This window comes from Pleurodeles waltl, chromosome 8, assembly GCF_031143425.1.
Source record: "Pleurodeles waltl isolate 20211129_DDA chromosome 8, aPleWal1.hap1.20221129, whole genome shotgun sequence".
In the NCBI taxonomy this organism is placed as follows: Eukaryota; Metazoa; Chordata; class Amphibia; order Caudata; family Salamandridae; genus Pleurodeles; species Pleurodeles waltl.
This window is the reverse complement of record NC_090447.1, coordinates 190,065,412-190,080,567: the sequence shown is the minus strand read 5'-3', so window position 1 is coordinate 190,080,567 and position 15,156 is coordinate 190,065,412. Positions and strand designations below refer to the sequence as shown.

Genomic DNA, 15,156 nt, shown 5'->3' with positions numbered 1-15,156 from the left:
ATGCAACATCAAGGAGATGTTGCAAAAGTAGACAAACAGGTCTGATATTAATGAGGGCTTTGTAATGTGCATGCCTTGGGGCACTATGATGAAATGTATGTATGTAAGGAATGCTAGTGTCACCTACCCTTTTGCGTAGTCGATGTGCTTTCCATGTCATCAATGTGAGTCACTTCTGAGCGTAGGGAGGAGAAACAGGTACTGTGAAGGGCATGCTCGCCAAGGGCCCCACACCTTACATACAACGCCTGCAGGAAGGGGCGAGTGCATCAAGCCACTTGCACATAATGTAGACACATGTCAAAGGTCACCACATGATGTACAATTTTCAGGTCTGGTATAAAATAACACTGTATATTTGTAAAGTACATGTTCACCCTTGGGTCCCTTGGCACTTAAAAAAAAATAGATCAATATTGTTACCGAGCACATTGGTACTCAATTTATCGACATTGGAAGGATGAAAGACTTCTTGGAGGGACCGGGAATCAAACCTGTGACTATTTGGTCAGAACAGTTCTCGGGTGTGGAAGCATTAGTTCACTGATTCATCAGTTTCTGTTCCAAGTTGTCCTGCTTAGAATGAGGATTAACATGCAGAATGAATGTTTTGCAAACTGAGTACAGCAAGCTTGCCTTTTCAAGAAGCTTACCCCATTCACACTTCGTTAGGCTTTCTCTCGTAAAATAGGAATGGCTAAAACGTACTGGATGCGAGGTTGTTCGCACACAAAGTGCAATCCTAATTCAGGACCCCATAGACTCCGAATACGTCTAAGTCTACCGTAGCTAGTTTCTTCTTGAAGTTGTGATCATGTTACTTTCACACCATACAAATGAGTCCAACGTCTCCCATGCTGTTAGGTAAAATTCTCTCACATGTATAAAATGGATACACCACTATACTTTCATAAGACAATAATTGGTAGTCAATACAGACGTGTGCAAACACAAAAAACTGTACTGAAAATTATTAGGTTTCCCACGTGTAATAATGTTGCAGCCAACTCAGTGGGATTCAAAGCAAGTCATGCATTTCTAAGTCCCTCCTATTTTAAGGCGTGCTGAGCTGTAAAGAACAAGGTGACAGGGGTATATTGTTTAAAACTCAGTACAGAACCAGGGACACTCGGACACAGCTTTTAGACGTGGAAGACTGACAGCAGGATACTAAAAGAAAGCAAATAAATGTGTGATATAAATAGAATGAAAAGTCCTTGAGTACGTCCACACGTTCTCATCAGATTACTTTTGAGTCTCTTGAACTAAAAATATTAGATACTATCAATAACCAAACATTTGTGAATAGCCTACGTCGCAATATGATGTGATGCACACACAAAACTCCATTTGAGTCCAGTCAGAATTGCACCAGTACTTCACAAGCAGCACATTGACCAGGCTATGCACCCTATAGCCGTGCGTTCCTAAAGTCCTACATGCACTGGAGATCTTACGTCTGTAGAGGAGGCACGGGAGGACGTACCTTGACGTAGGTGCGCTCCGTCTCCAGCAGCTCACAAATGACCTTGCGCAGTTTGTCCGCATCCGTCAGCTGCCTCATGGTTGCCAACTGGGCTCCCGTGAAGTCCTGAGGCGTCTGGCTCAAGTCGGGAGGATTCATCTCATGGAGACTGCGGCAGAATGCAGCAACCTGCTCTGTGCTCTGCCAAAAGAAACACAAAAGGTCGTTATTTTCCACCAATCTGCTCTTGGAAAGTATTCTGCCAGCGCTGTCCTTGTTTATTAAGTCTTCAGCATAGGTACTGATCGTGGCTCATGGAAGTCATAATAATTAGAAGATAGATGTTCGGCTCAGTGAGTCAGACATCAAAGCCCCAGCTCTCTTCAGGGCTTTGTTGTATCCTGCTTCTGTGCTTCTTGCCTGGCATTTGTGCTCAATGGAACTTTTTTCCCCATTTAATCACATTGAACAGCCGTGCGTACAAAGACCTGCAACAACTGCTCTTGAATATTTGAAGCGGGGGGCAAGTCTGAAGAACTCGAGCGCCTTCAAGAGGCTGCAGTGGTATTTTGGGTCCCTCTCCTGTACACCCTTGCCCCTTTCCATCAGCTACTCCCCGCAGATCGCCTTACAAACAGCAATCAAAGCTCTTGCCACATGTCCCTTTGGGGAGTGGCATTACGAAGGCCACCCTTGTTTTTTACGTTTGGAGGAGTTCACTCAGAGGGGCCTAAATCCAACAGAAACCAAAGGGAACTTTCGGTACAAGGCATGTGAGTGGTGCAAGGCTGCTCATACGCAGGTGTGCAGGAGGCCATTGCAGATTCTTGTGGCTCCGAGACTCCCACTGCGCTTCCCTTCTCTACTGACCTGTCCATCACCACCAGGAAGAAGCAGTCCCGATTTAGAGAATTACGGGCCATACAGGGAGTGCAGAATTATTAGGCAAGTTGTATTTTTGAGGATTAATTTTATTATTGAACAACAACCATGTTCTCAATGAACCCAAAAAACTCATTAATATCAAAACTGAATATTTTTGGAAGTAGTTTTTAGTTTGTTTTTAGTTTTAGCTATGTTAGGGGGATATCTGTGTGTGCAGGTGACTATCACTGTGCATAATTATTAGGCAACTTAACAAAAAAAAATATATACCCATTTCAATTATTTATCATTACCAGTGAAACCAATATAACATCTCAACATTCACAAATATACATTTCTGACATTCAAAAACAAAACAAAAACAAATCAGTGACCAATATAGCCACCTTTCTTTGCAAGGACACTCAAAAGCCTGCCATCCATGGATTCTGTCAGTGTTTTGATCTGTTCACCATCAACATTGCATGCAGCAGCAACCATAGCCTCCCAGACACTGTTCAGAGAGGTGTACTGTTTTCCCTCCTTGTAAATCTCACATTTGATGATGGACCACAGGTTCTCAATGGGGTTCAGATCAGGTGAACAAGGAGGCCATGTCATTAGATTTCCTTCTTTTATACCCTTTCTTGCCAGCCACGCTGTGGAGTACTTGGACGCGTGTGATGGAGCATTGTCCTGCATGAAAATCATGTTTTTCTTGAAGGATGCAGACTTCTTCCTGTACCACTGCTTGAAGAAGGTGTCTTCCAGGAACTGGCAGTAGGACTGGGAGTTGAGCTTGACTCCATCCTCAACCCGAAGAGGCCCCACAAGCTCATCTTTGATGATACCAGCCCAAACCAGTACTCCACCTCCACCTTGCTGGCGTCTGAGTCGGACTGGAGCTCTCTGCCCTTTACCAATCCAGCCACGGGCCCATCCATCTGGCCCATCAAGACTCACTCTCATTTCATCAGTCCATAAAACCTTAGAAAAATCAGTCTTGAGATATTTCTTGGCCCAGTCTTGACGTTTCAGCTTGTGTGTCTTGTTCAGTGGTGGTCGTCTTTCAGCCTTTCTTACCTTGGCCATGTCTCTGAGTATTGCACACCTTGTGCTTTTGGGCACTCCAGTGATGTTGCAGCTCTGGTGGCAAGTGGCATCGTGGCAGCTGCACGCTTGACTTTTCTCAGTTCATGGGCAGTTATTTTGCGCCTTGGTTTTTCCACACGCTTCTTGCGACCCTGTTGACTATTTTGAATGAAACGCTTGATTGTTCGATGATCACGCTTCAGAAGCTTTGCAATTTTAAGAGTGCTGCATCCCTCTGCAAGATATCTCACTATTTTTGACTTTTCTGAGCCTGTCAAGTCCTTCTTTTGACCCATTTTGCCAAAGGAAAGGAAGTTGCCTAATAATTATGCACACCTGATATAAGGTGTTGATGTCATTAGACCACACCCCTTCTCATTACAGAGATGCACATCACCTAATATGCTTAATTGGTAGTAGGCTTTCGAGCCTATACAGCTTGGAGTAAGACAACATGCATAAAGAGGATGATGTGGTCAAAATACTCATTTGCCTAATAATTCTGCACTCCCTGTATGTACGAACACATTTTCCCATACACACAGAATGGGCAAAACTGTTTGGTACATCTGGTCCTACATCACTAACAAAAGATCCTATAAATGGACAGGCACTTTGCTTGGAGAAACACAGAAAATCTAATTTTCTCGAAGTCCACATTTCGTTAGGCCATTGTATAACAAAGGCCCCTGACGCATTCCTTAATTTAAAAAAAAGAACGTGTTCTACAAAAGCACACAGTAGGGGTTTTGCTGATACCACTCAGATAAAACCTTTCCTATGTTAGACTGCCTGCGACTCCTGCTTTCACAATCCTTTACAAGCAATGTGTTATAAATGGTAAGAAAATGTTCAGCAACACAATTATTTTTATCCTGGGACAAAGGATGTTCTCTAATGGTAACTGGAGTACAAGTATTCACTCCAATTCCCAATCAAAGTAAAAATAAACCGAGCACAATGAAAAGGGCATTAATGCCAGCTAGTGCAGAGTCTGCATGATATTCAAGGACTAGCAATTAAAGGGGAGCGGTATTAGACTTCATGAATGGATGAATGAATTAGCCATATGCACCATTAGTGAGAGATCAGTCACAGTGTTCTTGGTGCATCCACCAAATACAAGGCCCCTTTGGAGAGTGGGTGGGCCCACCATCAGTGACCATTTCTCTCCATGTTAAATAATTCACTAACATATTAAACAGAAAGACAGTTGTGGCCACATACATTTTCCAGGTTGTTTCACTGATGGTCAACGGGCCCATTTTTCATGCTTTAATTTTATCCGTTAGGGCATCTACAGGTTATCATTTCTCGAAGCAAACGACCTCTGACAGGATTACACGCCTATTTCAGACACTATATGAATGTCTGCTTGCAAGCATTTGCTCCCTCCACTGACATCACACATCTTTAAATCAGGACACTATAATATGTGTTGTGGGATCACCCTCTAACTCATCTGCATGAATTCTGCTGTTCTCTCATTATTGGCTTATCACCATCAGACCCAAAATAAATACACAACTGTTATGTATTCAACTCATCTATTTGTATGACTTTCTGGCATTTCCACCCCTAACCCCCTAACCCCCTCCCACCCTGACCTTCTCTTGGCATCTGATGAGTCAGCACAGAGGCCTGCCCCTCCGCGCTGGTGATCGGAGGAGAAATTCTTTTGCATTTAACGTGGAGGGGCAGAGAGAGGCATCCTTTCCTTTGATGTCTTTCTCAGCATTTCTGCAGCCCGATCGCAATTTTTTAGGTTATTGTCATGAGGGGAGCGGCTCCTTGGGCAAGGGCCACTTCCCAGGGGTGCAAAATATTTTTAGGACCATCTGCCCTGGGGGGGGGAGGGGGGGGGGGGGAGAAACCCCCTATACACCAAGGATATAGGATATATATATTTTTTAATTTATTTTTTATATGTGGGGAGCGACCCCTTAGGCAAGAGTTGCTCCTGGCCTATTTTTATTAGAAACCACTAGACACCAAGGATTATTTTTTTATATTATTGAATGATGGTAGGGATCCCTTGGGCAAGGGCCACTCCCCAGGTGGGCAAATATGTTTAGGCCTTTTCTGCCCACTGGGGGCACATCGGCCTATTATAATTAGGCTGATCTGCGCCAGCGGGGGGGCAGAAACCCCTAGACAAGGGTCGCTCCCCTGGGGGACAAATTGTATTTAGGCCATTTCTTCCCCCCTTGGGGGCAGAGCGGGCTAATAAAAATAGGCCGATCTGCAGCACCAGGGATTTTTTTTGCACCAATTTCACGCAAGGGTCGCTCCCCTGCGGGAGAAAATTTATTTTAGGCCATTTCTGCCCCCCCCTTGGGGCACATTCCTGTTGGCCATATCTGCGCCCCATGGGGGCAGATCGGCCTATTTTTGGAAGGCCAATCTGTCCCAACGGGGGCACAAAGCCCACCAGAGACCAGGAAATATTTTTTTTCCAAACTAAGAGGGTGGGGGTATTGCCATACCCCCACCCCAAATAAATTGGGCCAAAGCTGTTCTGCCCACCAGTGGGCAGATAGGGCAATTACCCCCAATACACACTTCGGGGGCCGGCAGAAAGTCTACTAGATGCCAGGGAATTAAAAATAAAATAAAAAATAGTGCGGTGGTGGCTACCAATCAGTAGGGGCCTGGTTATGCCCCCACCCCAAATGAAGGGGCTAACAGTCTTTCAGCTCTCCCCCCGCACACTAAAACATTGTAAGGAAATGCCTCCTTGGCATGGTTACCCCCTGACTTTTTGCCTTTGCTGATGCTATGTTTTGATTTGAAAGTGTGCTAAGGCCTGCTAACCAGGCCCCAGCACCAGTGTTCTTTCCCTAACCTGTACTTTTGTTTTACACAATTGCCACACCCTGGCATCCAGGTAAGTCCCTTGTAACTGGTACCCCTGGTACCAAGGTCCCTGATGCCAGGGAAGGTCTCTAAGGGCTGCAGCATATCTTATGCCACCCTGGGGACCCCTCACTCAGCACAGACACACTGCTTGCCAGCTTGTGTGTGCTGTTGAGGACAAAACGAGTAAGTCGACATGGCACTCCCCTCAGGGTGCCATGCCAACCTCACACTGCCTATGCAGTATAGATAAATCACCCCTCTAGCAGGCCTTACAGCCCTAAGGCAGGGTGCACTATACCATGGGTGAGGGCACCAGTGCATGAGCACTGTGCCCCTACAGTGTCTAAGCCAAACCTTAGACATTGTAAGTGCAGGGTAGCCATAAGAGTATATGGTCTGGGAGTCTGTCAAACACGAACTCCACAGCACCATAATGGCTACACTGAAAACTGGGAAGTTTGGTATCAAACTTCTCAGCACAATAAATGCACACTGATGCCAGTGTACATTTTATTGTGAAATGCACCCCAGAGGGCACCTTAGAGGTGCCCCCTGAAACCTTAACCAACTACCTGTGTAGGCTGACTGGTTTTAGCAGCCTGCCACACTCGAGACATGTTGCTGGCCACATGGGGAGAGTGCCTTTGTCACTCTGTGGCTAGTAACAAAGCCTGCACTGGGTGGAGATGCTATCACCTCCCCCTTGCAGGAGCTGTAACACCTGGCAGTGAGCCTCAAAGGCTCACCCCCTTTGTTCCAGCGCCACAGGGCATTCCAGCTAGTGGAGTTGCCCGCCCCCTCCGGCCACGGCCCCACGTTTGGCGGCAAGGCCGGAGGAGATAATGAGAAAAACAAGGAGTCGTCCCTGGCCAGTCAGGACAGCCCCTAAGGCAACCTGAGCTGAAGTGACTCTGACTTTTAGGAATCCTCCATCTTGCAGATGGAGGATCCCCCCAATAGGGATAGGAATGTGACCCCCTCCCCTTGGGAGGAGGCACAAAGAGGGTGTACCCACCCTCAGGGCTAGTAGCCATTGGCTACTAACCCCCCAGACCTAAACACGCCCTTAAATTTAGTATTTAAGGGCTTCCCTGAACCTAAGAATTTAGATTCCTGCAACTTACGAAGAAGAGGACTGCTGAGCTGAAAAACCCCTGCAGAGAAGAAGAAGAAACCAACTGCTTTGGCCCCAGCCCTACCGGCCTGTCTCCCTCCTTCAGAAGAAAACTGCTCCAGCGACGCTTTCCCTAGGACCAGCGACCTCTGAATCCTCAGAGGACTGCCCTGCTTCCAAAAGACCAAGAAACTCCTGAGAACAGCGGCCCTGTTCAACAAAGACTGCAACTTTGTTTCCAGAGGAGCAGATTTAAAGACCCTGCAATCCCCGCAAGAAGCGTGAGACTTGCAACACTGCACCCGGCGACCCCGACTCGACTGGTGGAGAACCAACACCTCAGGGAGGACCCTCCGGCGACTCCGAGACTGTGAGTAACCAAAGTTGTCCCCCCTGAACCCCCACAGCGACACCTGCAGAGGGAATCCCGAGGCTCCCCCTGACCGCGACTGCCTGACTCTAAAATCCCGACAAAGTTGCAGTCTTTGAGGAACAGAGCCGCTGTCCTCGGGAGTTCTTGGTCCTTCTAGATGCAGGGTAGTCCTCTGAGGTTTCAGAGGTTGCTGACCCCTGGGAACGCGTCGCTGGAGCAGTGTCTTTAGAAGTGGGGAGACAGGCCGGTAGAGCTGGGGCCAAAGCAGTTGGTGTCTCCGTCTTCTCTGCAGGTTTTTCAGTTCAGCAGTCCTCTTCTTCTTAGGTTGCAGGAATCTAGTTTGCTAGGTTCTGGGGTGCCCCTAAATACTGAATTTAGGGGTGTGTGTAGGTCTGGGAGGGCTGTAGCCAATGGCTACTGTCCTTGAGGGTGGCTACTCCCTCTTGTGGCACATCCCTAATCCTATTGGGGAATCCTCCATCTGCAAGATGGAGGATTTCTAAAAGTCAGAGTCACCTCAGCTCAGGAAACCTTAGGGGCTGTTCTGACTGGCCAGTGACGACTCCTTGTTTTTCTCATTATCTCCCCTGGACTTGCCGCCAAAAGTGGGGGCTGTGTCCAGGGGGCGGGCATCTCCACTAGCTGGAGTGCCCTGGGGCATTTTAACACGAAGCCTGAGCCTTTGAGGCTCACTGCTAGGTGTTACAGTTCCTGCAGGGGGAGGTGTGAAGCACCTCCACCCAGAGCAGGCTTTGGTTTCTGTCCTCCGAGAGCACAAAGGCCCTCACCACATGGGGTCAGAAACTCGTCTCTCTGCAGCAGGCTGACACAGACCAGTCAGTCCTGCACTGAACAATTGGGTAAAACACAGGGGGCATCTCTAAGATGCCCTCTGTGCATTTTTTAATAAATCCAACACTGGCATCAGTGTGGGTTTATTATTCTGAGAAGTTGGATACCAAACTTTCCAGTATTCAGTGTAGCCATTATGGAGTTGTGGAGTTCGTTTTTGACAGACTCCCAGACCATATACTCTTATGGCGACCCTGCACTTACAATGTCTAAGGTTTTGCTTAGACTCTGTAGGGGCATAGTGCTCATGCACCTATGCCCTCACCTGTGGTATAGTGCACCCTGCCTTAGGGCTGTAAGGCCTGCTAGAGGGGTGACTTATCTATGCCACAGGCAGTGTGAGGTTGGCATGGCACCCTGAGGGGAGTGTCATGTCGACTTAGTCATTTTCTCCCCACCAGCACACACAAGCTGGCAAGCAGTGTGTCTGTGCTGAGTGAGGGATCCCTAGGGTGGCAAAAGACATGCTGCAGCCCTTAGAGACCTTCCCTGGCATCAGGGCCTTGGTACCAGGGGTACCAGTTACAAGGGACTTACCTGGGTGCCAGGGTTGTGCCAATTGTGGAGACAATGGTACATTTTAGGTGAAAGAACACTGGTGCTGGGGCCTGGTTAGCAGGGTCCCAGCATACTTCTCAGTCAAGTCAGCATCAGTATCAGGCAAAAAGTGGGGGGTAATTGCAACAGGGAGCCATTTCTTTACATCTACCTTTCTGAAATGTTTAGCTTTCTGGGATCCTGCATTGGTTTCATACCCATTTCTGTCCCTAACTGGAAGGAGGCTGAAAATACAAAAAAATAGTATAAATGGCGTATGTCCCAGTAAAATGCCAAAATTGTGTTGAAAAATGGGGTTTTCTGATTGAAGTCTGCCTGTTCCTGAAAGCTGGAAGATGGTGATTTTAGCACTGTAAACACTTTGTTGATGCCATTGTCAGGGAAAAAAACACAAGCCTTCTTCTGTAGCCCTTTTTCCCAAATGATTTTTTTTTTTAAACGAAATTTACTGTGTTTTGGCTAATTTCTTGGTCTCCCTCAGGGGAACCCACAAAGTCTGGGTACCTCTAGAATCCCTAGGATGTTGGAAAAAAAAGGACGCAAATTTGGCGAGGGTAGCTTATGTGGACATAAAGTTATGAGGGCCTAAGAGCAAACTGCCCCCAACACCCAAACAAAAAGGCTTGGCACCTGAGGGGGAAAGGCCTGGAAGCGAAGGGGTTAACATCTGTCACCCCTTGTCAAACATATTCGGTCATATGGTTTTTCTGCACTCTCTTATGCCAACGACACACAAATAATTCTGTCTAATTCATCTGACGTAGATGAGGTTGCCTAAGAGTTTAAAAGCTGTCTGGCACATACTGTAATGAATATGCAAGAAAACTGTTTCAAGTTGAATGCCGAGAAAACAGATGCTTCTTTTCGGAAATTACATCTAGTTCTGGAATACCTCCTAGTGGCTCTCTAATCTTGGCCTTCTTCTATCTCCGGCTCAGAAAGTGAAGAACTTAGGTGTGATATAAAAAAGACAGCTATGTTTCTCTGAGCAAATCAATTAAAATGTCACCTCTTCCTGCTTTTCTCTTCTTAGGATCCTGAAAAATGTCTTCCTTTCTATTCCTTCATATCTGCAAAAACTGGTTATTGTGGCTCTTGTCCTTTCCAAATTTGACTATTACAATGCGTTGCATCTAGGAATTCAGAATCGCTTGCAATCAAAGCTCCAATCTTTGCAAAATGTGTCAGCTCAGCTGCTTCTAAAGATTCCTACATTCAGTCCTGTTTCATAGAACATGTTTAACTTTCATTGGCTGCCTATTTGTAAGAGGGTGAAATTCAAGGCTTTGTGTTTGGTTCACAAGGTACTTTACAAGACTGACCCTCTCTATTTTCAAAAAATCTTCCCCTGGCATGTCTGCAGTCGCAACCTCAGATGAAATGCGATAAATTAGTGGCCAATCCAAGAAATAATAAGGCTAAATGGGGAGGCAAAAGGTTTTCGTTTTTGGCATGTAAGCTTTGGAACACCATGTCTCTTTTCATGAGCTCTCAACCCAATCGGACACATTTCAGGAAAATATTAAAAACATGGCTTTTCTTCTCCATTTCCAAGTAGGCCCAATTTCATGGTCTCTCATAGGACGCTAGTGGCAAGACGCCGTTTGGCATTTGCATGCTTTTATGACACTTTACTTACTAAAGTGACTATTTAAATCATGTCTCTATGCCTGGCACAGCAGCCTAACTTAAAAGTTTTAAAACTGCTGTACTGATCTCTCAATCATCTTTTTGCCAGGCTTAACCCAGCATTGTAGAAAGTCACACCTTCCTTACACAGGAAGATGTGAATCAGACCTAGACCTGCCATTTCAATTGTCCTGGTAGTCAGGATGGCACCAATTCCAGAGGAGGAAAACCTTTTTGAGAACTGGTTCGCAAGAGGAATTTCTAATTTCCCTAGACACACATCACGGGTATGCCAAGAGCTCTACAGAGGGAAATAAATGTCTGCTGTGTTGGATTTTGCACAACAGTGGACTGGCGGATTGTTTGGAGTCAAACCCAAAGGAAATGATGTGGGTAGGGTTGTCCCTTGGAACTTTTTAACTTATTGGTCTGGAGGTATTCCCCACCCACAAAGTGGTGGCAGGCATAAATGTGGCACCCCATGGTACCTTCTTCAGAATACATGGTCCTTGTACCCAACCAGCAGTATCTCAAGGTTGGCCTGAACTTTTGACTTGTACCCAGTTAAGTGCAATCAGATAACCGCTATTTTGAAGCTATACAGACAAAAGGGAATGCAGCAGACTCATAAGAAACGCACCAATCCTTTCAAGTTCCCAACTATCTACCACAAAAGTAAAACAGACAGTCCATCAAATTATTAGTAGTGTGCAACACAACCAAAGCTCCTGCTGCAAAAGAAGCTTAATGGGTACATAGAACCCTAATAATGAAAACTATAATGGCGGTGCACCACCGAAATAACAGTAGTTTAAATATAAAAAGTCCAATTCTCCTATAGTAAGGATGAGACAAATCTTTTATTATTATTATTGTTTCCTTCCAATTCCAAAGAGTATTTTCACAAAGATCTTATTACAGCATTGTAATGACAGCCACTGTAATAATAATAAAATACGTTTTGTCTCATCCTTACCATAGGAGAATTGGACCTTTTATATTTAAACTACTGTTATTTCGGTGGTGCACTGCCATTATAGTTTTCAACCGCTATTTTGACTTAAAACTTGTAAAAATAATATCACCTTTTGCTTACATCCGACTTACACCATTTTGGTGTCTATTTGTTAATTAAAGTTTACTTTCATAAAGTGGAGTGGGATTTGATTGTTAGAGTTGTGTTTTCTACTATTTAAACTGTTTAGGTACTGAAAGATGATTTACACATTTCTCCTAAGTTAACCTTGTCTGTTCTGTGATAGAATTCAGGTTTACGTTACTGGGATCTAACTGGTCTGCGTAGAAATTTGTGCATTATTACTAGGAGAGAATTTGCATCTTCTCCAACTAATAATCTACTTACTCTCAATGCTCAGTTAGGCCAAACCTAACCTTTAGAGATTTCTTGTATACTGTGGGCCAACAGCCATCTCTTTGATTTGGCTAAAAAAAATAGAACAAGCTTTGTAATAGGAAAAGATCATTACATCTAGAGAACAGCAATTATTTAGCATTTCTGACAACATGGTGTAGAGGGTTTCTGTGCTCACGGAACTGTCATATGTCATATCTGCATCCTGTGTAGCTGTATAATGAAAACAAAGCCCTTAGGCCAGTAAAGATACATAGTCAGTCGAGCCAATCAAAAAAAACAGCATGGACCAAGAGCAGGTCATTCTATTTTTCAGCCATGTTACCATCACAGAGCTTGGGAGGGTGAGTGACAGTAAGCAAAAGAAAGGGAAAATCACCAAATGCCTACAAAGTGTGATTCATGGACAGAAAGAGGTGAAATGTAGAGGATGGTTTTAAGTCATAATTGCTAAATCTTTGGACAGGACTGTTATCTGCGTGGTTTTACGGGCTTAGACTCCTCTCCTAAGTGATCCCAGCTAGACGTTTTCTGGTATTTAGATATTGCTTGGCACAGAAATAACAGGACACTCAAGTGTGTGTGCTGAAACCTAAACCATTCATGATGGTTAGGAGACTCAGAGCATATCTCAGTGGCCTACAGGGGTGCACCACGTGTGCTCTCCAGTCAAAATGGGTCTTCTACTGTTCATTTCTTGGGTCACATAAGTTGAGCAGTGGTGCACTGAATCATTTTCCTGATGATTACTGATTAGCCCTTCTTTTAGCTCAAGCGTACCAGGGAGCACATGCTATCTTGGTTGCAAAAGACCTATTGTCAGATTACCAAGAACTTACAGGGTAACAGCTCATCCATCAGACACTTTGCTTGCTTTATGTGCAATGGTTCTCTTTGTCCCAGCTTGACTATCTTGTGTTTTTCTATAATGATGCATGTGTGCACATACAAAAGGATGTGGCTGTGTCTCTGCACTTCTGTATGTTTTGCTTCATGTCAGTAATGAACAGCATCACCAAAAGGCATTGGCAGAGCCAATAGTTTCCAAAGCGGAGACATACTGGCTTTGCTGATGCTTGTCCTATTCAGAGACTACATGTGCTGCCTGCAGGTGTTCATAGGCAAAGTTCTGATTGAATGTAATGTCCAGACCTTTCACTGGCATCTTGTTTGACTGCTGTGTGAGTGGTGAGTGGTAGCAGGACTCCATATGGTTTGTGAGTGCATGGCTGCAAAGACCAGTGGGATACATTTTGGATATGCTCGGCAAAACACAGCACAAGATGAAGGTAGAATACAGCTTCCTCAGACTCTCAAAGAGTAATGCTTGCATTTCAAGCCTTGAGGGTGTGGCCTCAGACGATGACATGAAGGTGGATGGAGACAGGGTGTAGGAAGTTGGCTCTGTATGCACTATTTCAAAGTAAGGAATAGTATGCACAGAGTCCAAGGGTTCCCCTTAGAGGTAAGATAGTGGCAAAAAGAGATAATACTAATGCTCTATTTTGTGGTAGTGTGGTCGAGCAGTAGGCTTATCAAAGGAGTAGTGTTAAGCATTTGTTGTACATACACACAGGCAATAAATGAGGAACACACACTCAGAGACAAATCCAGCCAATAGGTTTTGTTATAGAAAAATATCTTTTCTTAGTTTATTTTAAGAACCACAGGTTCAAATTCTACATGTAATATCTCATTTGAAAGGTATTGCAGGTAAGTACTTTAGGAACTTTGAATCATTACATTAGCATGTATACTTTTTACATAAAACACAATAAGCTGTTTTAAAAGTGGACACAGTGCAATTTTCACAGTTCCTGGGGGAGGAAAGTTTTGTTAGTTTTGTCAGGTAAGTAAATCACTTACAAGTCTCAGGTTTGGGTCCAAGGTAGCCCACCGTTGGGGGTTCAGAGCAACCCCAAAGTTACCACACCAGCAGCTCAGGGCCGGACAGGTGCAGAGGTCAAAGAGGTGCCCAAAACGCATAGGCTTCAATGGAGAGAAGGGGGTGCCCCGGTTCCGGTCTGCCAGCAGGTAAGTACCCGCGTCTTCGGAGGGCAGACCAGGGGGGTTTTGTAGGGCACCGGGGGGGACACAAGTCAGCACAAAAAGTACACCCTCAGCAGTGCGGGGGCGGCCGGGTGCAGTGTGCAAACACGCGTCGGGTTTTCAATGGTTTTCAATGAGAGACCAAGGGATCTCTTCAGCGGTGCAGGCAGGCAAGGGGGGGGCTCCTCGGGGTAGCCACCACCTGGGCAAGGGAGAGGGCCTCCTGGGGGTCACTCCTGCACAGGAGCTCCGTTCCTTTAGGTGCTGGGGGCTGCGGGTGCAGGGTCTTTTCCAGCTGTCGGGAAATGGAGTTCAGGCAGTCGCGGTCAGGGGGAGCCTCGGGATTACCTCTGCAGGCGTCGCTGTGGGGGCTCAGGGGGGACAACTTTGGTTACTCACGGTCTCGGAGTCGCCGGAGGGTCCTCCCTGAGGTGTTGGTTCTCCACCAGTCGAGTCGGGGTCGCCGGGTGCAGTGTTGCAAGTCTCACGCTTCTTGCGGGGAGTTGCAGGGGTCTTTAAGTCTGCTCCTTGAAACAAAGTTGCAGTTCTTTTGGAGCAGTGCCGCTGTCCTCAGGAGTTTCTTGTCTTTCTTGAAGCAGGGCAGTCCTCAGAGGATTCAGAGGTCGCTGGTCCCTTGGAAAGCGTCGCTGGAGCAGGGTTCTTTGGAAGGCAGGAGACAGGCCGGTAGGACTGGGGCCAAAGCAGTTGGTGTCTTCTGTTCTTCCTCTGCAGGGGTTTTTCAGCTCAGCAGTCTTCTTCTTCTTGTAGTTTCAGGAATCTAAATCTTTAGGTTCAGGGAAGCCCTTAAATACTAAATTTAAGGGCGTGTTTAGGTCTGGGGGGTTAGTAGCCAATGGCTACTAGCCCTGAGGGTGGGTACACCCTCTTTGGGCCTCCTCCCAAGGGGAGGGGGTCACATCCCTAATCCT

General features: G+C 45.9%; 1 protein-coding gene across 5 annotated transcripts in view; it reads right to left on the bottom strand.

Annotated features, from left to right (window-relative positions):
• Positions 1-15,156, bottom strand: part of TIAM1 (TIAM Rac1 associated GEF 1) — a 537,211-nt gene that overhangs the window by 162,796 nt on the left and 359,259 nt on the right. For all 5 annotated transcript variants that reach the window (XM_069204046.1, XM_069204045.1, XM_069204047.1 and 2 more), the window contains one exon: positions 1,487-1,666. In XM_069204046.1, coding sequence (XP_069060147.1) covers positions 1,487-1,666 — 180 coding nt within the window. The remainder of the gene's footprint in view (positions 1-1,486; positions 1,667-15,156) is intronic.